A 22,658-nucleotide genomic window follows, 5' to 3' on the forward strand; every position below is an offset into this window, starting at 1 on the left:
CAAATTTGTTAAAATCGGTCAAGCTAAGAGTCATGTAGTATATTTTATCCCCATCTTCCACTCTATTTCACTAATTTTATGTGGTTTGTTAAGATCAAAATATATTAATGTGTGTTTGGTTAAGATCTAAATAATATTAATTTCCATCATAAAGCATAAAATATAAAAAGTTGCATAAAAATATAAATAGTAATAATACTTTATAATTTTTTGAAATGCCGAATGAATTTGACTAAATTTGAATAAACTTCTCCTCGTCTATGCTCAAATTTATGCTGGTGATGTACTCTCGACCGTCAATCGTGCGACTCCAGTGCGCGGCTACAATCGACTTTCCGACCGGTCGTGCCGCTCGCGCCGCTCGCTCTCGCCGATACCTATTCAGTGCGCGCGGAGCTTAGAGCTAAACAAAAGCCAAACCAAACCAAACACACATTAATATATTAATAGTAGTACCGTTATCGGTACGTAAGGAACGGCATCAGCGATGGCCGTGAAATGAAGGTCGGTGCCATTTTATATGTAAATTTATATAGGAATTTTCATCAATCGTCATTTCCCATCCAACTGGACGAGGTTTTTTTCTATCATACGGTAGATATATGTATACAAATATTTTATTCAAACATAAATATTATTTTCTCTATTTGTACCTTTTACGGAGCGATCAACATATAGTAACATAGTATGACTATTTATCAGCTGTTATTACTAACGTCAAAACAAACCAAAAATTAAATAATATGATAAGTTTTTTGACGATATTTAAATTCGATTTTCAAAATAATGTGAGATAATCAAAACGAGATGAGAAATAAATGGGTTTAATCGGAAGGTTTTCTAATTCAGTTATTGAATAAGTGTAGTAAACAATATAGGTTACGTTCTTGTATGAAATTTTTATAAAAAACCGCATATTAAATATGATATGGTCTCGTACACTTTCGACTAATAGACAGTTAAAGCACGGCCAAAGACGGAGACGTAAACGTATCGTTTGACATGTACGCTTGCGCAGTGAGAAATTCACTTGCGTTTACGGATACGTGATACGTATCTTTACGTGCCTTTACGTACGTACAAAACGCAAACGTATCGAGCCGAAGGAGTTTCGATTTTCACCCGAATGATGCCAAACGTACAAATTCACAAACAAGTAATTAGGTAAACTAGTAATTAAGTTATTTCATAAATTTTGGGGCCAGTGTAACAGAACTGGGCCTATTTTATTACAATAAATTAGAATGAAAATTTTAAGCATCATAAAAAACAAAAACTCATTTTGGAATCTATTTAATTAAATGCTAGTTCTTAGCCAAAATCCATATGAGGATTCTAAAAGATGGAATCTAATAAATAATCATTAAACTGTGTCTGTTTTCCAATATTTTTTATTACTAAGAGCATTTTAAGTTGTAAGGACTACTTTCTGTAATAGAATAATTTCCAGTTATAAATTTCTTCATTTTTCAAACTTTTATAAATTTAATGTGGAATCAATGGAATAATAGATATCCATTTTCAGTTTTAAAATTAAATAAATTGTTTAACAAAATAATTTAGAATTACAAATGTACCATTTGCGTTACGTACGTCAAAATACTTGCTTTAACTCTTGTTTACACGAAAACGCTACGGCAGACGTAACGTAGGTTTCTGCGTTACGTGTCGAGAGATACGTATACGTATTGTGCCTTGCTTTAACTGTCTAATAATTCGTCGGACATGTTTAATGTAAAACCGCTCCACTAAAAACAGTCGCTCGGCGTAGACTATTCGCCCCCTCCCATGCATTCTCTGATTTCGCCTGATGGCGCGAGTAACGCCGATAGCTCGAAGCGCACCGAGCGCACCGATCTAATGCGGTGAGCGGGCTTACATTTATTTCAACGTAAACTGAAAATTAGGTACCGCTCGCTCTCGCTGATACCTATTCAGTGCGGGCGGAGCGTAATGGTAGATGCACTCTATCTCTCGTTAATGATTCAGGTTCTGTTGTTAAGACACTTCTTAGAGTAGTCCTATCCTTTTCTATTAACTTGGGGACTGAACCCTCCATATAGCTCGTTGTTGTCATATAGCTCTTTGTTGTCAATATCATTGCCTGTCAGAGAGAATAGCACATTTGCCAGCTGTCGCACCGACGTAAAATGTGTCCTGTCGTTTCTTCTTCAGATTGACAAAACCTGCACATGGCTTTGTTAGTCAATCCTATTTCCTATTAGCTTTAGATGTCTATTTAACTTACTAACCTGTTAGTTGACCCACTGCAGCTTTGACTGTCTTTCTGTCTTTGCTTACCAGGTCTGTCGTAAATTTTGGCGAATTATTTTCTATTATAAACTTTTCCGACTGTCTTTGCCCTGGTTATGTGAGACGTTCTCATTACTGCTTTTGCAACGTCGCAGAAAGGTTATGGGCCTACTTCAGTGCTTAAACAATGTATTATATCCGTTGAACATTCGCATCATCCAATAAAGATTCACAATTTTTTATACCCAAACATAAAATATCCAACTTTGAAAAATCTTTCTCGTACATTGGATCAAATCTTTGGAATTGTAGCGCTAAATCTTAATTATTGAAAATTTATTACATATACTTATAGGGTGGCAGTATTGGACTTCATCGCCTATTGGAATTCATTGGACTTTAGTGCGATGAAGTACAATATCGTCGTCACTATCAAAGAAACGAAAAAAGTTTTATACAGATGATACATGATGCAAGGGGCACACACAAAAATATTTTGTTATACAGGGTGGTCCGAATTGTATTCCGGAAACTTCGACAGCATATTCTGCAGATAAAAATAAGTAAAAAAGTTCGTATAAATGTAGGCCCTAAAATACTTAGTTTCGGAGATACAGGGTGTAGAAGTTTCATTTTTATTTCGATTTTTTCCAAATAATTTCTGAAGCAACGTCAATATTTGGATGAAAATTGGTGGATGGGTGTTTTTTGACATGATAAATTTGATTTTGATGTCAATATGACTCCCATTTGTAGGTGGCGCCACCTACATGTATTTTAACTGTTTTGAAGAGTAATAACTTTTCGTCGGTACCTATATAATATATAAAACTACTGAGTAAAGAATATACATTTACGACTTTTTTACATAAAAAAGGTCTCTTGGTAAAAAATCGCTACGAGTAATGATTCTCGAGATATTTGGAATCGAAATTATCAATACCTGTCATCATTGACATCAATTAAACATGTTGACTAAATAGTAATTAGACTGAAATCATAAATTTGAAATCTTTTTGTGTCAAAAGTTCAAAAGAAACTGTTTAATCATCATTTTTTCGCACAAAAACTTATGATTAATTTAAAAAAAAAATAAAAATTTATTATTTCAGTCAAATAACTATACTCAACGTGTGCTTATTTTTTTGTCAATAATTACATGTATTGACTATTTCCATTCTAAATATCTTGAGAACGGTTGCTCGTAGCGATTTTTACCAAGACACATTTTTTACATAAAAAGTCATGGAAATGTATATTTTTCTAGTCAGTGGTTTTATACAGGTACGGTCGAAAAGTTATTACTCTTCAAAACAGTTAAAACACATGTAGGTGGCGCCACCTACAAATAGGAGTAATTTTGACATCAAAATCAAATTTCTCGTGTCACAAAACTCCCAGATACCAATTTTGATCCAAATATTGTCGTTAGTTCAGAAATTGTTTGGAAAAAATCGAAATAAAAATCAAACTTCTACACCCTGTATCTCCGTCTAAGTATTTTAGGACATACATTTATACGAACTTTTTACTTATTTTGATCTGTAAAATATGCTGCCGGAGTTTCCGGAATACAATTCGGACCACCCTGTATACATAATATACCAAAAAAGTTTTAAGTTTTTTTTTTAAATTACCCCCCCCCCCCCATTTTTCTGTACAGATTTTGGATTCAGCATAAAATTCTTCATATAGTATGCTATTTTTATTTTCAGCACTATGCCGTGTATTTGCTGTAACTTTGGTGAAAAACACTATATCCGAAAAGTGGTTAAAAACGAGAGTAAATTTAACTTTATTAATACTCAGCTATATTTTCCTAAACACCAAGGATAAGAGAAGAAACCCGCAAAAGAAAATTTACATTATTTTATACAGGGTAATTTGTATGGTGTCGCCAACATTGCAATATTTAAAATTTAAAATGCTATATCTCATTTTTTTAATGCAACACCCTGTATATTATTTTTCTTTTAGATGCAGAATTAAAAATTGATTATTTTTTAAGTTTTTAAAATAATTTTTAAAACTAAGATAAATTTTTAACTGTTTTGCAGAAACTCGCGGTATTATATTTTGCATGGCTCTTCCAACAGTCAATTTTTGTCAAAGCTACCTAATAATGATCTTTTCTGATATGTTACCGTTAAAAACCCCATATGGTTTTTTAGGAACACTTTAAATACAAAAAATGTTTATTATTTAATTCTGCATCTAAACGAAGTATAATATACAGAGTGTTGTATTTAAAAAAATAGAGATACAGCATTTTAAATATTCCCATTTTGTGATGCCATAAAATATACCCTGTAAGAGAGAGCGCCCACCAAAGTGACGTAGCATATGACGTTGCACCTACACGGCAATAATGTGGCAATAGCGTTGCATGATTTTTCAGGAAGCGCACATATAAATTTAATACGTGGCAGTGGCGAAACATGTCGTTCTCAGAGGATGAAGATTTGTTAGCAGTTGTAAACTTAATTAATATGAACCAAAATTATCCAAAGCATCGGTATTGGATACAGCCCTTTTTGGAAAAAGAAATAAAGGAATAGCGGATTTAGTGTTTTAAAGGTATTTAATATGGGCGTATCCGGAAAGATTGCAAGCATTTTATAGAATGGAAAAAGAAACCTTTCATGTGCTGGTTAGAAAAGCCTCCAATCAATGATAAAAAACGTATATTGAAGTTCAAATCGTTCTTCATTTTTACCAAATTCGAGTAACGTGTCGTATCATCTGTACGTGGTGAAAAAGAGAACCAGTTCTATTTTTGAAGCAAATACAACGACAAATGACATTTTTCTGACAGCACTACTTCAGCATGCACTGATTCACTTATGGACTTTCGTTCAATTCGATGTAACTTGTTAGATCCATGTTACTTGCCAGATCACGCGACTTCAGATGATACGTCACTTTGGTGGGCGCTCTCCCTAAGTGAGAGCGCCCACCACACGTAAGTCACTGAAGTAGCGCTGCCAGAAATGTGTCATTTGTAGTTGTAGCCTACCACGCCACTGCTTCAAAAATAGAACTGGTTCTACTTTTTGCCACGTGCTATTAACACGTTACTCGAATTTTGGTAAAAATGAAGGACGATTCAGACTTCAATTGAATCAGAATTCTTTCAATTCAGACTTCAAAATTTTGTATCACTGATTGACGCTTTTCTAACTAGCATGTTAAAGGTTTATTTTTTCATTCTATAAAATGAAATTGAAATATTTCCGGATACTTATTCAATTCCTTAAAAACACGAAATCCACTGTTCCTTTGTCTCTTTTTGCAATGGGGTGTATCCAATAGCAGCGCTTTGGATAATTTTGGTTTATATTAATTAGGTTGTAATGAACACTGCTAACAAATTAATTAGGTTGCAGTACAACTGCTAACAAATCTTCATTTTCTGAGGACGACATATTTACGCCACTGCCACATCACTTATATGTGCGCTTCCTGAAAAATAATGCAACGCTATTGCCATTTCATTGCCATGTATGTGCAACGTCATATTCTACGTCACTTTGGTGGGCGCTCTCCCTTAAGGATAATGTAAATTTTCCATCACGAATTTAATTGATTACCCTTGGTGTTTAGGAAAATACTACCGAAAATATAGGTAAGTATTAATAAAGTTATAATCACTCCAGTTTTGAACCACTTTTCGGGTATAGTGTTTTTACCCAAAGTTTTAGTAAATAAGAAATAGAATGACAACACCGGATAAAGTGCTTCAAATAAAAATAGTGCACTCTATGCAGAGCACACACACGTTTGGCATTGTAATCATGGTGCATACATATACAATATCTCTCTCTCTCTATCTTTTTGATATCCAATGAAATTTTTTGAATTTGAATTTAGATTTCGATGATCACCAAAGCACGTACGTTTTCCACACCGGTGATACTGACACTGTTCAGAGCAAGGCAGCCACCCTGAAGGAATTGCTGGTCAAATTCGACAACTTACCGGCCGATTGTAGAGAACGCGCCGAGCCTGTCAAGGAATACATCGAATCGCACTTGGCCATGATTGATAATATGAATGGGAAAAGTGTGTCATCGGTAGCGCCTAAACCAAAGAACAGTCACCGGAAGACTAAAAAAGGTGATGTATATAATTTATTAATTTTCAGGAACAACTGAAAGGGATAAACTTACAAACCAAATACTTAGATGAACTTAAAAAATAGCATCGTTCCTTTCCTCTTCACATGCTGTTAGTGTTGTTCGCAAATTACTTTAATACACTTGAGTAATGCTACACCTTTATCTATCTAGCTATCTTTATACCAAAAGGCTAATATTTAACCCAATTTATAGATCTAGGAGGGCCCGTGCCCCATGGCCCCGTGTCTCTGTATCCGCCACTGCTATACACTATAGTACGAGAGGTAGCAATGTCGGGAAAACAAGGATTTTAAGAAAGCTCGTTTTTTAATATATCTTATACTATGCTCTCTGGAACAGCGTGCGTTACATAAATGCAATAAAACTCAAGAGATAGCAGTCTACACAGATGTTTCTGTAACTTCAGGAGGCACATGTATAGACATCTTCTCAGAGGAACTAGACGTCGCATGTCTAGATCTTTAATGCTATCGGATGGCTATAATCACAGAATATCTAGCTACGCAACAGAAGCCTCGTTACATGTATAAACCGTAGGTATCAAAAGGAGACAGGCTTTTAAAGCCTGTTTCCAAATCAGATATTTTGATGCGGTAGTTTAGCTACTACATAATAGAGGGCGATAAATTTAAAAGAAAACAGTTTTCTACAAACGAAGTTTAAAAGAATTTTGTGCAGTGTCGCCATTGTGTAATTCATATTGTAAAACTTCCGATAAAGCCTACCTTCAAATTTGCTACATCATTTAAACATATTAAAATAGATCAGAGCTCTTTTTTCAAACTTTTATGTATTTAACTTGCCATGTTAGTTGGAGTTAAATCTTAAGAGCTGAATTACAATCACTTTCTGACGTTTGGTTATAATTGAATTCTGAATTTTGATTGTAATTCGGCGACAATATAATAAGTATTGTTCTAGTATTATGATACCACTTCCTGATGTCCGATTATGTTCATACCGTATGATCGCGAAAAAACGGCGTTAGGCTATGAAAAGAAAATCGCTGTAATTTTATATGTAAATTTATATGGGAAATGTTATCGATCGTCATTTCCCAGCCAACTGGACCCCGTTTTTTTTCGGTATTATACGGTATTTGATATATACCTGCGTATTTTTTATGACATTGCAATATTATGGTACCATGAAGCATATCAAGTTATACCGTAATATATAGTACCATATTACGATACATGGCGTTCGATTGGGCTTAAACTTGGTATACTACGTATATATCTTTAGTGATATTGTAGTATTATAGTACCATGGAGCATAAATATAAAGTGGTACCTTCTATAGTACCATATTATGATATCACTTCCTGACGTTCGATTGGGCTCATATTGGATATATAATTGCGTATTTTTGATTACATTGCAATATTATGGTACCATGAAGCATATCAAGAGGTACCATAATAGTATCATATACGATACCATTTCCTGGGGTTCGTTTAAAGTTAATCTTGGTATACTAAGTATCTTCGGTAACATTGTAATATATGATGGTACTATGATGCATATAAAGTATTACCTTAATATAGTACCATATTGCGATACCACTTTCTGACGTTCGATTGGGCTCATATTTGATTATACTTGCGTATTTTTGATGACATTGCAATATTATGGTACCATAATATATATAAAGTGGTACCTTAATATAGTACCAAGTACCATATTACGATAATATTTCCTGGTGTTCGATTGGGCTTAAACTTTGTATACTACGTATGTTCGGTGACATTGTAATATGATGGTACTATGATGCATATAAAGTGGTACCTTCTATAGCACCATAATATGATACCACTTCCTGACGTACGATTATTGATATTATAATATTGACATTGCAATATGGTACCATGAAGCATATCAAGAGGTACCATAATGTAGTACCATATTACGATATCATTTCCTGGCGTTCGATTGGGCTTAAACTTATAAAGTGGTACCCATATAAGGTGGTTACCTTTATACATATAAAGTGGTACCTTTTTTTATTTCCTGGCGTTCAATTATGTTTAAATTCGGTATACTACGGATCTTCGGTGACATTGCAATATTATGAGGTATATGGAGTGGTACCATAATATGGTACAATATTATGATATTATTTTCTGGAGTTCGATTGGACCCAAATTTGGTATACTTGCGTTTCTTTATAAAGATTTGTTTAATTAATAATATTAATTTTACGAATTTTAATTTATTGTACGATGTCGTGACAGCAACTTTTATGCCGAACTAATATATTTATTAATTGTACATGTGTGACTTTTTAAAATCTACCTAGGTCTATATAAATAACGTGGCAAACAAAAGAAATTTGTTATTATAGTATTTTTTTAGTCAATTAACATTTATTGTACTGCATTTTAATACATTATTTCCATTATTATTAAACGTATATTTCATTACTAACGTTCCAGCATTAATAAATATAACTATCAATCGCCCTGTATATTATTAATTTTAAAGGTAAAGTTATTTTCTTAGTTAACATTATAAGGTAGTGTATATTAAAAATGTATTTTTTATAATGTAGTAAATGAGTATATGTTTTATAACAATATACTTAAAACTATTTTAAAAGCCAAACGAATAATTAATATAAGTGTATCTGACAAGAAAAGAAGAATAGAAAGAAATTATTATTCACACCAGAAAAAGAATGAAATGCCAATTAAAGTCTTTTCGAATCTAGCAACTGTGCATATATAGCCAAGCTCCAAGGCCGTCGACGTGCCGTCGATCCAAAACCGAAAGTTCAAAATTTCCAATTATATTCTGATTATGATATTGTCGCGCCATCTAGTATTTTATTTGTGCAATTTTAGCTCTTTCATTTCGAGTATTTTTCTGTTGAGTAGCTAGATATTCTGTGCTATAATGTTCTACAAGCAGAGGTTTACGCTATAATGGATGCGGCTAGTTGTATACGAGAGAAAATTACTGATTGACCAATAGAAGATGTCGTGATATACTCTGACAGCTTGGGCGCTTTAAAAGCATCCCGAGATCGAAAACTATGATGGACTGCCGAGAAGCACAGTCCTGGCTACGTCAAGGCGGGGTTACTCTGTGCGGGCTGCCAGGCCACAGCAATGTAGTGGACAACCAAGAAGCAGACAGAGTTGCCAAAGAGAGGGCTAGGGCAGACACCGTAGCAGATGACCCACCAGTTGTGACGATCAACACAATGAAGGAAGTAGCAAGAGACGTGACTGCAACCAAACACCGTGAGAACTGCGCTACAGCTCGAAGACTGTGGCCAGCGGTAGAAAGCAAAAAGACAAAACAATTACTAGAGCACAAAAAGAACATAGTACGCAGGTGTAGATGTCATCACTGGAAACTGTCCCACGGGGGTAAACCTCGTGATATGGAAGATTTCCAACGACGACTACTGCAGAGAATGCGGAGAGGAAGAAGAAAAACCATAGAACACCTCACAGTGTTCAAAATTTTCAAAAAACCGATCGAAATTGAAAATTTTTAGTTTATTTGAGAATCGTCAAATTTACGTATATGTCTCTTTACCTCATTTTACAACTTTTAACCAAGCATTGCTTTAATGGCTTTATCATGACTGAATATCTTTATGAGCAAAAGCTAAAAAAATAATAATAATTTTATACAGCATATTTTGGCATTAAAATGTTTTCTTTTTTAGCCGCTGCAGGTCAAATTTTTCATGGAAATGTAATTATATCAGAAAAAAGTACATATTTTAAGGATTTAAATAACCTAAATACTATAATGAAGGTCGCTTTTCCTTTCAGGCATAATTCGCTGCCTATAACCCAATACAGTTTTGGAAGAAATGCCATTTTATTGGTCTTTTATGTTTATTGCTAGTCCTTGCTCATCAATAAATTATACATTACATAAAAGCCTATAGTCTAAGGAATTTAGGAACATTTTGTTTTACCTGCGCAAAGGTGCGCATCAGGCTGCAATTCGGATTCATTTGCGCTGAGTTCTAAACATGTTTACACGCGGCCGGGCGGCCAGTATTTAGTTTTTTATTATATTATGGTGTTCAGTGTAGTCATCAGTTTAGTTTGTGTTATTTTGCGGTGTTGTAAGTCAACAAATATATTGTTTTAAAGTGTGTGGGTTTATTTTTGGCATTTATTCATGATGGCAATTACACGTCTGCATCTACATGAGAAAATGATGGAAATACCTGGCCAAGATTTCTCTGTGAAGAAAATTCATGTTTGGACTTTTTAAAAGATCATTTTGAAACAAACGGAAATGAAATTGCAACTAACTCTCTCAATAACTTCATGAGGCAATCGTTTTTTCCGTAATATTTAACAAAATAGAAAGCTGCTCGGAGGAAAGACAGAAATTTCTTGTCTAGGTATTCAGATTGGCTATACAGGTTGATGTTATTTTTCCCGATGAAGTGTTTCATTGTCAACGACAACTTACGGTTCCTGATTATTCTGCATCTACCAGTGGAGGTAAATATGCAAAATAATTATTGATCTATAGGGATAAATTCTAACATTTTATATTATTATAGCAGGTCGGCCGTCAAAAACATTATTTGTAGAAAGTTCGGACGTTAGTAAACGTAGAAAGACTGAAAAAATTCGACGGCAAAATACAGCAGCCGAGTTATCATTTGCTGAGTCCATGAAATTGCGTGAAGAGGGAAACGTCTCTGCTTCAAAATTGGTAACAGAGGCAACTATGACCACGCCCACAAGAGCAACTAAAATTCTGGAATGTTCACATAACAAAAATCAGCCCTGCTAAAATTAATGAGGATTTGTTCAAAAGACTCATATTGAGCTCGGATCCACTCCTGAGTTCATTTCATTTCTCCATAAAAGTTCATAGGAAAATAGACCAAAGCATGCTTCCTTTGCTGGACCTTACAGAGGAGGAGATACATGAACTCAAAATTGATGAGCATAATGACAATGAAGATAATGTGGCGAGAACAATATGAGGATTCGGATGATTAGTTTTTATACTATTATAATTGATATATGACTGCTATAGACTATTTGCAATAAAACCTGTCAAAAATTAATGAAAAAGTCGTTTAAATTGGCGCAATAGGATTTACAGCTTGCACGTAATCAATTTTGATCAAGTTTTCATCAATTTTGAACACTGTGCACCTGTGCCACAGCTGCTCTGTGCCACTGTCCGGCACTGAAATACCGACGCTTTAAAGCTTTAGGGCAAGGTTTTTTGAAAGGACTAGAGGAAGCGGCAGACGCCAAAATCAGCGACATCGGAAACTTTGCAAAGAGCTGAAAGTGATTTAACGCAAAGAAAGAATGAGAGGAAGTTTTGGTGCAATAATACAGGGATATCGCAATGGGCCCAAGGCCTCCGAGTGAGGGATCAAACAAGACCCCAAACCCCAGCAACCTACCTAATCTAACCTAACCTAACCTAAATGCAATAAAAATAATTATTATTAACTATTGTAATATGATCTTCATTACAATACGCAGTAGTGAACGCAACGTCTACCGGCAGCCAGATTGCCCACACGTTCTTCCAGAGAGCATAGCACAAGGTATATTAAAGAGCCAGCTTTCTTAAAATACTCTCTCGAAAACCTTGCTAGCTTTTAGACTACTTGTAATAAGGGTATAACCTGTGTTCTAATGCTTTGTTTTTGAAACAGTTAAAAGAAATACACTCACCGGTGCGAAAAACGGGCATCTTAAAATTTTCATATATTTTAAAATTTACTATAGTTTGTTCTAGTGAGCTGATTTTGATGATCTTTTAAGCAATTTATAGCTAAATTATTTGACTTTTTAATATCTTTTTTAATATATAAAAAGTTAAAGGTTGGAGCACCCTGTGGAATATGTTAAAAAGCAAGGAATTTGAAAATAATTTTATCATCTCGGTGCATCTCAACAGATATATTGTTGATGGAGATATTCGCTTTTGAAGAAGACACTAACATTTTTATCGTAATTTTTACATTAAAGTGAGCTTCTAAATGATGATCTATCCTCATTTTCAATCCAACTAGGCCGTTTTTTCGATCGTATATGGTACATACAGGGTCCAGCAATATTGCGTCGGGCATCTGTAGCTCCTAAAATAAAAAACTTAGCAATTTTGTATAAGTGCAAACCTAAATTATTTATTAGGATGTTTTTCAGGAAAATAATTTAACCTCGACTCAAAAAAGGCACCTCGACTCAAAAAAGTGTGAGTGGATCAGGATAATATATCTATACTAATATATAAAATCCTTAAGTGACTGATATACGATCCTGCTCAAACCACTCAACGTAAGAAGCTCAATTTTGGCATACAGGTTGATTTTAGGGTGTAGAGGTTCGATAAGAAGGGATTTTTCGAAATTCCAGTTCCAAGAGGGTGAAACTACCCCTCAAATGTTACAATGTTTTTTTATTTAAAAAACGGTCAAATTTCCGAAAAAACGCTTAAACACGTATATTTTATTTTGTTTTTTTACATATTTTAAGATTTTTTAAAAATCTATACAGGGTGTTTCGAAAAATATGGTCATTTAAAGCGCTTGACGTAAAAAGCTGATTTTTGGAAAACAGATTGACTTTAGGGTGTAGAGGTTCGATAAGAAGGGATTTTTCGAAATTCCAGTTCCAAGAGGGTGAAACTACCCCTCAAATGTTACAATGTTTTTTATTTAAAAAACGGTCAAATTTCCGAAAAAACGCTTAAACACGTATATTTTATTTTGTTTTTTTACATATTTTAAGATTTTTTAAAAATCTATACAGGGTGTTTCGAAAAATATGGTCATTTAAAGCGCTTGACGTAAAAAGCTGATTTTTGGAAAACAGATTGACTTTAGGGTGTAGAGGTTCGATAAGAAGGGATTTTTCGAAACTCGAATTCTAAGGGGGTGAAACTATCCCTCAAATATTAAAATATTTTTTATTTAAAAACCGGTGAGTTTTCCGGAAAAACTCTTAAACACGTATATTTTATTTTGTTGTTTTACATATTTTAAGATTTTTTATAAATTTATACAAGGTGTTTCATAAAATATGACCATTGAGTAATCACGATTCTGCTTAAACTGCTTGATGTTTAAAGATGATTTTTGGCAAACGGATTGACTGTGGGGCGTAGAGGTTCGATAAGGAGGGATTTCTCGAATATTTCAAGAGGGTGAAAACGCCCCTCAAATATTACAATATTTGTTATTTAAAAAACGGTTAGTCTTTCGGGAACACGCTTGGACAAGCATAATTTATTTGGTTTTCTTACATATTTTGAAATTTTTAAAAAAATCATACAGGGTGATTAATTCACCGCGAACGAAGTCGCTGGTACACGCTAGTTTATTATTATGTATGTATATTATTACTTTTTTGGCTTCCTTTTTGATCACTTTACATAATCTTAAGATTTTTTAAATAAGTTTTGATAGTTTCAGAGATATTAATAAATTAAAAAAAAATATGTACAGCTGGGTGTAAAAAGATGTATATACGACTCTTTACACATTTTTTCGAATATTTGAGCAGTGTATATTTATATGTCAAGTATTTTGGCATGCTAAGGTTATTGTGACATGGAATAAAAGAACTTTGTTTTTTTCAAAGTGGCAAATAAATTTTTCAGAATGTCAGCGCGACATGAGTAGAGAAATGGGGGACTGGTATCGTAGAATATACTGCCCGAAATAATAAAAATATGTTTTAAATCGTATTCAATTTTATTGGAACCAGCTGTACAGGGTGAGTCAACGATAGAGTAAAGTTCATTATCTCATTTGTTTCGAGGTTTACAAAAAAATGTTAAATACAAAAGTTATAGGGAAGGTTAAGATACACATTCTCAAATTATTTTAGAGTATACAGGGTGCTTCAAAGAAGTGTGGCGGATATAACATATGTTTTTTTAAAGGCAACACCCTATTTTTTATTTCATTTTTAGATTCTGCATAAAATTCTATAACTTTTTTATATATAACGTTTTATACCTAGAATTAATAGTTTTTGTAATATTTAAATTTGTTTATACAAATGTTAAATTGCAGTGTGGTAAAAATTGTCAGTGGTACCATTGTTTCTGAGGTGGAATACCAAAATTGGTATGAGAGTTATATAGAGATTAAAAAGAAGATATATGTTAAGATATTTTAGTTAAATGCTACAGGGTGTTCAAAATATATTTATAAATTTCAACTACTTAAAATTAAAAAATCTAAAATTCCTTAAATGGTACACCCTATATATTTTGATTTGTTCTGATAGATTTTGCAAAGCTCTTCAACTTTTATTAAGTATGTCATATACCTATTTTTAATAATTTGTGATTTATTCTAATTTTTTCTATTTTTACCCATATCTTTAATACAATTACGCTATAATATCATAGTTACCATGACAAAAAATAATAATTTTATTACTATAAGAATAGATGTAGATTATCTAGAAAACATTTTTATATTATATTATATTATAATATTTTCAGCGTGTAATGGGACGGTTTTGTGGCAGTAGTAATATTGGCTTTACGAAATGAATTATAAACCAAAATTACTACGAGAAAAAAAACTTTACTGTATGTCGGAGAAAATTTCAATATCAGTAGTCGTCAACAATTAGGTAATCTAGTTAGTATTATCCTAATCTGTGGCTATTCGGCCCGACGGAAAATTGAAATGTCATCTTTCATAATATAGAATATACACCAAGAAATTCACGACTACGATTTTAGTTTATTTGAGTAAAGTTAGTTAATTTTGACTAATAATAACAATTGTAACCAATTATTAAACTATTTGTTAAAAATAAGTAATAAATATGTTTGTTTTGTCACGGCAACTATGATGTTATAGCTAATTGTATTAAAAATTAGGGTAAAAATAGAAAAAATTGAAATAAGTCGCAAACTATTAAAAATAGGTATATGACATACTTAATAAAAGTTGAAGAGCTTTGCAAAATCTATCAGAAAAAATGAAAATATATAGGGTGTACCATTTAAAAAATTTGAGATTTTTTAATTTTAAGTAGTTGAAATTCATAAATATATTTTAAACACCCTGTAGTATTTAACTAAAATATCTTAACATATATCTTCTTTTTAATCTCTATAGAACTTTCATACCAAATTTTGGTATTCCAACTTCAGAAACAATGGTACAACTGACAATTTTTTACCACACTGCAATTTAACATTTGTATAAACAAATTTAAATATTACAAAAACTATTAATTTTAGGTATATAACATTATATATAAAAAAGTTATAGAATTTTACGCAGAATCTAAAAATAAAATAAAAGATAGGGTGTTGCATTTAAAAAAAACATATGTTATATCCGCCACACATTTTTGAAGGACCCTGTATACTATATAATAATTTTAAAATCTGTATCTTAACTTTCCCTATAACTTTTGTATTTAATATTTTTTTGTAAACCTCGAAACAAATGAGATAATGGACTTTACTCTATCGTTGACTCACCCTGTACAAGAACTGTCCTGAAATCAAAACTATATTAGGTATTTACTTTAGATGGTCTGTACTGACTTTGCTATAAATATCGTAATCTTAAATTATACAGGGTGTTCAAAATTCTACGCCAAACTTTCTAAAATATAAAATAATTTTTCTTCTTTATTTTAAATGGAACACACTATATATTATTCTTTTAATAGATGGAGAATTAGAAAATGATTTTTTGTATTTAGAGTATTATAAAATTTTTAACGGCTTCGCAGATACTCGCGGTATTATTTCGTATGGCTTTTTCAACGGTAAAATACGAGAGAAAAATCATTGGATGGCTTTGATAAAAGTTTGCTATGAAAATGCCGTATGAAATATAAAACCGCCAATATCTGCGAAACCGTTAAAAATGTCGAAATACTCTAAATACAAAAAATGTTCATTTTTTAATTTTCCATTCACTAAAAAAATAATATACAGGGTGTTCCATTTAAAAAAAATTATTTTATATTATTTTTTATATCCTGTATGATTTAAGATTACGATATTTATAGCAAAGTAAGTACAGACCATCTAACGTAGATACATAATATAGTTTTTATTTCAGGACAGCTCTTGTATTTTTAATAATTTTTATAAGAAAGGCTAAAAAATATATATTTTTATTTATTTATTGAAAGCTCTGAAACTATCGAAATATATCTACTCATATCTTAGGATTATGTAAAGTGACCTGAAAGAAAGCCAAAAAGGTAATAATATACAGGGTCTCCCATTAAAAAAAATCATCCCGATACACTCACACTTTTTTGAGCCACCCTGAAGAAGTTAAAATATTTTCTGAAATACATCCTAGTACATACTTTAGGTTAGCACTTATACAAAATTTCCAAGTTTTTTATTCTAGGAGCTACATATGCCCGACGCACTATTGCCGGACACTGTATATATTTGACATTTACTTTTTATACTAATTTAGTCGCCCATGTCATAAGCATAAAGATTTTGACGCAGGCACAATATGAACATCATACATTATCATATATTCATACTTCATTGAATAAAAAATGATATAAAACAAAATTATTTATTTTAGATGTTGAACAGAAAACTCCAGAAGATAATTTGGAGGAAAAAGTAGTGGAAGAAGGTTTGAACAATCCCAACGCTAATGCCAACGAAATAATCGAGGACCTAAAGAAGGAAAAAAGAGACACATACGGCGATGCAGAAATATATAATAATGATGTACCAAGAACGACAACCTCGCAGCAGTATGGACGGCTGGCTGAAGCGGTGAGGTATTGTAATGTTATGCACAGTTCATTAGCTTAGTCCTGTTATCCATTACCATATAAATTTAAACAAAGCAAAAGTAATTTTTAATAGAATAAATGTTATCCGAAAGAAAGAGAGAACAGAAATATATACGGTAATCGCAAAACAATTCCCGATGTACCTACGTGATCAACGTTGAGTGATAAGTCCAACTAACAAATAGTCAAAATAGGCCAAACTAGTCCATTATGAAGATTATTCTAAGCGTTATTATGGGTTATTTATTTATTTATGCACAGGGTGTCCCACTAAGAAGAGCTCTCGGCTGTATCTCGGAAAGTATTAGCCGTAGGGGCTGCGGAAAAAAAATATTTATAACTAAAGAGGTTATGGAAAATTGTTGGAAATTATTTTCAAGTTTGTAGAACAGGGGGCGCAACTGCAACAACAGCCAGGGGGCGCAACTGCAACAAAAAATAAGAAAATAGAGTTTTTACACAATTTTGTCTAGATAAGGTGTACTATAAGTAATAGCTTCGTAATCTTCAGTAAATTTTGAATATTTTTTGTTAGAGCCATTCTCCCCTATCTACCTAAATAAAGTGGTGGGGGAAGGTTAGATCTGTTTTTATTTAAATATGAATAACTCTGGACCGGATGATCGGAATCCAACAAGCGAGGGCTCGTTTAAAAGAGCGTTTCTTACTCTATATTGTACCATATAAACAATAATAATAAGCTTTTGAACGTAGACGCTAGGGGGCGTTGTCTTACAATTTAACAAACATTGCACGTTTTTTCAAAAATATTAAATATAATTGTATATGTAATTTTAGCTGATAGTAAAGAGTAGTAAAAGCTTAAAAAGTCAACGAAAACCGCATCTTGATATCTTCTTTCAAACCGAAGATATTAGCAAAATTATAATAATTAAAAAAAAAGAAAAAATACCATAATACTAGATGTATTAATATCTAATAATTAAGACATTAGTAACAGTGAACAAGAAATGATGATTCAGTGAAGTCATGGTAGGCTTTGGAAAAAACTTGCTTTTCGCGTAATAGTATAAACGTCAAATTCTTATTAGATCAACATTTTGATTGCCTTAGCAGCGTTTTTTTTATCTTTTAATTGCTTTTTCAAAATGCCTTTATTATTTGAAGTAGTTGAAGTTGTTGCCTTTATTATTTGAAGTAGTTGAAGTTGTTGGCATTTTGAAAAAACAATCAAAAGATTAAAAAAAAAAACAAAAACGCTAAAGATAAAGACTATCAAAATGTTGATCTAATGAGAATTTTGACGTTTATACTATTACGCGAAAAGCAACTTTTTTCCAAAACCTTCCATGACTTCACTGAATCATCATTTTTTGTTCACTGTTACTAATGTCTTAATTATTAGATATTAATACATCTGGTATTATGGTATTCTGGTATTTCGTCGATTTTAACTTAAATATTTTTTAACTGTTTCTATCTTATTTTTTTGTTATAATGGGAATAATCAAGAGGGCTACTGATACCGTATTGTAAAAATAATTTAATTAAGGGCTTATTTCTTGGTATTTATTTTAATTTTGCTAATATCTTCGGTTTGAAAGAAGTTATCAAGATGCGGTTTTCGCTGACTATTTAAGCTTTTACTACTCTTTACTATCAGCTAAAATTATACATACTATCGTATTTAATTTTTTTCAGAAAACGCGCTATGTTTGTTAAATTGTAGGAAAGCGTCCCCTAGCGTCTACGTTCAAAACCTTATTATTATTTTTATGGTATAATATAGAGTAAGAAACGCTCTTTTAAACGAGCCCTCGTTTGTTGGATTCTGATCATCCAGTCCGGAGTTATTAACATTTAAATAAAGATAGATCTAACCTTCCCCCACCACTTTATTTTAGCAGGTAGGGGAAAATGGTTCTAACAAAGAAAATCCAAAATTTACTGAAGATTATGAAGCTATTATTTATAGTACCCATTATCTAGATAAAATTCTGTAAAAATTATATTTTCTTATTTTCCATAGCAATTGCGCCCCCTAGCGGCCGTTTTACAAACTTGAAAATAATTTCCAGCAATTTCTCATAGCCGCTTTAGTTATAAATATTTTTTTTCGTAAGCCCTACGGCTAATACTTTCCGAGATACAGCCGAAAGCTATTCTTAGTGGGACACCCGGTACAACTTACAACACCACAAGTGGTAATACCAAGTAAGAGGGTGCCATTTATGCATAATCTAATATGATATTATAGTAATATAATATGTTATATTACTATACTAATATGATATAAATATAATAATCACAGAATTTACTAAAACCTAACCTAACCTAACGTAGGAATAACTTTGGAAGTGGTATAATGTGGGGGGGGGGGGCTTACCCATCAAACTTACTTCTCTCTCTAACTGCAATCAAGGGTAATAAAAAAACCTTTATTGTCAGGTTCTCGTTCAAAATATTTTATCAGGGACGCTACAAGCTCTTTGCTTCGACATATTTTCAACACACAATTTCAATAAATGCAATATAAAAACTCGAGAATTTAGTTCTTAAAAGAACTGTTTGTGATTAAAAAACCCATTAAAAAGGAAGACCATGTCAAAAAACGAGGCAACATTTTTGCCAAAATTTGATTTAGTCAGGTTTATAGGCTTTGGTGTCAATTTCTATATTATTGATGACGTTAGTCGGAAAATGTTTTGCCATTACCGTATAAAAACTAACTAACGTGGCTATCTGATTGACAGAATAGTCTGGAATGATTGCCAATCGATTTGACAGTAAACTTTCCTCCCATTAAATCAATATCATATCGCCCGTAATTTCGGTGATGATACCAATGATCTCATCATCGAAATTGTCACCATTCTCTATTTTTAGTTAATTTATCCTACTTTATTACAGAAAAATACGATATAGACGGGAAAATGAAAGAAGAATAAGCCAAATGTTTGGGAGTACTAAAAGAAAGAGGTCTCCAGAAGGCGAAGAAGAACTTACCAAAGATAACAAAGGATTTGAGTCGCCTTTAGTTATTCATTACTAGTACTTACAAATATAAATATACATGTATTTACATATAATATAAATATTTTTGATATATTATTGTGGTTTTTAACTCTTATTTTATATATTTCTATTTAACAAATTTTCGGCAAAATCAGCTCCGTTAATAGACCTTCTATTTTATATTTACTAAGAATGGGTCCCTACTGCGACCGCGAGGGCCTATTGTGGCTCAGTACTACAAACTCTTTATACCAGAAAAAGATTGTTAAAGTTCCCCCTCAACACAGAAGCTAACCCAGAACTCTAACCCATCTACAGAGCATGTCTCTTGCGAGATTTTTTGGAACGCTAGGTCTGTGACGGTTCTGGGCCCACCAATGGCAAACCTGCACCTGTTTTGGGAAGGAAATCAGCATGTTCGTTTTCCTCTAGGTCGACATGTCCCGGTATCTATATTAGCAAAACTTTGTTCCTATCTCCTAATAAATTGGGTAGATTCCTACAATGAAGAATCATCATTGACGTGCTTTCCGTTACCTCAAGTGCTTTCAACGCGGCTTGACTATCCGAAAATGTAATTCTTGTTTTCCCGGTGCACACAGGTTCAATAGCATATAGCTCTGCTTGGAAAATTGTGGTGTGTTTTCCAAGACTGTGGTAGATATCCGTCTTCACATTTCTGCAGTAAATTCCTGCGCCAGATCCTTTTTCGTTGTTGAATCCGTCCATGTACCAATACATTTCCGCATGTGATAAAGCATTTCTCGGCTTATTCCATTCGTCCCTATTCGGAAACAGGACGTTGCAGGTGCCTGCCAAGAGTTGGACCGGTCGGTGCCGGTCATGTGAGATCTGAGCCCATTCCTAGAATCTCATCCGACTGTAATTCGTCTACTAGTCGGTTTTGTATGAACTTGATTGTTCCTTGGCATTCTCGTGTCATATTTAAAAACTTGTATGTAGCCCATCTCGCCTCTCTTTCCAAAATAACTTGAAAAGGAGGTAAGTTGAGTCGGGTTTCCATAGCCACAGATTGAAGTGTGCCATAGCTTTTGACGGCGTGGAATGAAAGTCACCGAGCATGCCTGTCGTTGTAATGTCGACAATTTATTCTTTGCCGTTGTTTAGTTGGCTTTCAGCTGATAGGACTTTGTCTAATCAAACGTTTTTGAGAAACCAAGAAAGCCGCAAACAAAAGTATCTTGGCTTCATTTATTTTCGAGATACAAAATAATTTTAAAGTTGTTTTTATTTGTCTAAATGTGGGTCAAAATAAAACTTAGGTTTTTTCTATTCAATGATCGGTCGTTTCGAGAAATATATTGTCGCCCTCACGACCACACTTATTTCAAACCTATTTTTCAAACCCTTCGTCACAATTTTGGCAACAGCTGACCGCAATTATTTTATTTCATTTAAAAACATGCCAATTAGCTTAATTTTTCGAAAGAAATCAACGTTTTCTATAGTATCCCGAAATTTTAAATTTTGACATTGTTTGGTTGTGAGAGAGTGAAAAAAAAGATAATGTATTGCTTATAAAAGGGAAAATATTTTAGAAATATGGCGAATGGTTTTAAAAAAGTGTAGTACTGAGGAAGACAATGTATTTGTCCAAACAGTGAACAATTTCTGAATAAAAAAACCGAGTTTTATTTTGATACACATCCAAACAAATTTAACTATTTTGAGGTCACCAAAACTACAAAATATTGATCAAGATGATTTTATTTTATTTAAAGGGACATCATCATAATCATCATCATTTAGCTTATACCGTCCACTACTGAACAAAAGCCTCCCTTGTTCTCTTTCTATTTTGTGCCACTTGAATCCAGTTCCCAGCCACCCTCTTAATATCATCTGTCCATTAACTAGGAGGTCGTCCTCTGCTTCTATAAGCCTCGTGAATGTAAAGAGAGTATGAACAGAGACGATGACTCAATTTCTTCCTCCACACTGCTCTAGTTTCGGTAATTAATTGTTACGCTCGTTTTTTTTTTGGCTCACTTCGCTAGTTTTTGCCACGTCTACTCGGAGCCAACTGATCGAGTATATAAACGCTCAATTTGTAGATATTAGTTTAGTTTTAATCATCTGCTGATTATTCTAACATGAAGCGAAGCATGCGTCCGGTGTAAAAGTAAAAGTATATTGTGGTGATTTGGGGTTTTATCTTGCTGTAGTGGTTTATGATGTGACTTTTTTTGCCTTGGGCCTGTTTGTGGGACGAAACATGTAGCCCCCTTATTTATAAACATTTTTGAAATAAAAAAAATGAATACAAGATTATGAGGATTTGTGCCTTTCTCCCCTCATTAGAGCAATTCCTTTAAAACTCATCACTTCCTTAATATGAACTCACACTGGATAAATGGACGTTTTATTGATTGAAGCGGGAAACCTAACCGGTCGCATACAGAAAAAGCCCCCTTTTCTCTAAAATTGAAAAACAATTCATTAGAAAAACCGAAAGTAAACGAAAGTTTGATTTATCATTTCGAGTCTCCTAACGAAGACGG

The 22,658-nt window shown here is 33.0% G+C and overlaps 1 protein-coding gene across 4 annotated transcripts in view; it reads left to right on the plus strand.

The window, feature by feature from the left end:
* LOC115889163 (putative uncharacterized protein DDB_G0282133) overlaps positions 1-20,178 on the plus strand; it is a 157,884-nt gene extending 137,706 nt beyond the window's left edge. For 3 of the 4 annotated variants that reach the window (XM_030909109.1, XM_030909110.1, XM_030909112.1), the window contains 3 exons: positions 6,124-6,369; positions 16,941-17,145; positions 20,032-20,178. In XM_030909109.1, the coding sequence (XP_030764969.1) occupies positions 6,124-6,369; positions 16,941-17,145; positions 20,032-20,173 (593 nt within the window). In that variant the 3' untranslated portion in view covers positions 20,174-20,178. The remainder of the gene's footprint in view (positions 1-6,123; positions 6,370-16,940; positions 17,146-20,031) is intronic. The other variant, XM_030909111.1, reaches the window with a different exon arrangement.
* The last annotated feature ends 2,480 nt before the right edge of the window (positions 20,179-22,658 follow it).

The sequence above is a fragment of the Sitophilus oryzae genome, unplaced genomic scaffold, assembly GCF_002938485.1.
Source record: "Sitophilus oryzae breed Bouriz unplaced genomic scaffold, Soryzae_2.0 scaffold_811_pilon_pilon, whole genome shotgun sequence".
In the NCBI taxonomy this organism is placed as follows: Eukaryota; Metazoa; Arthropoda; class Insecta; order Coleoptera; family Curculionidae; genus Sitophilus; species Sitophilus oryzae.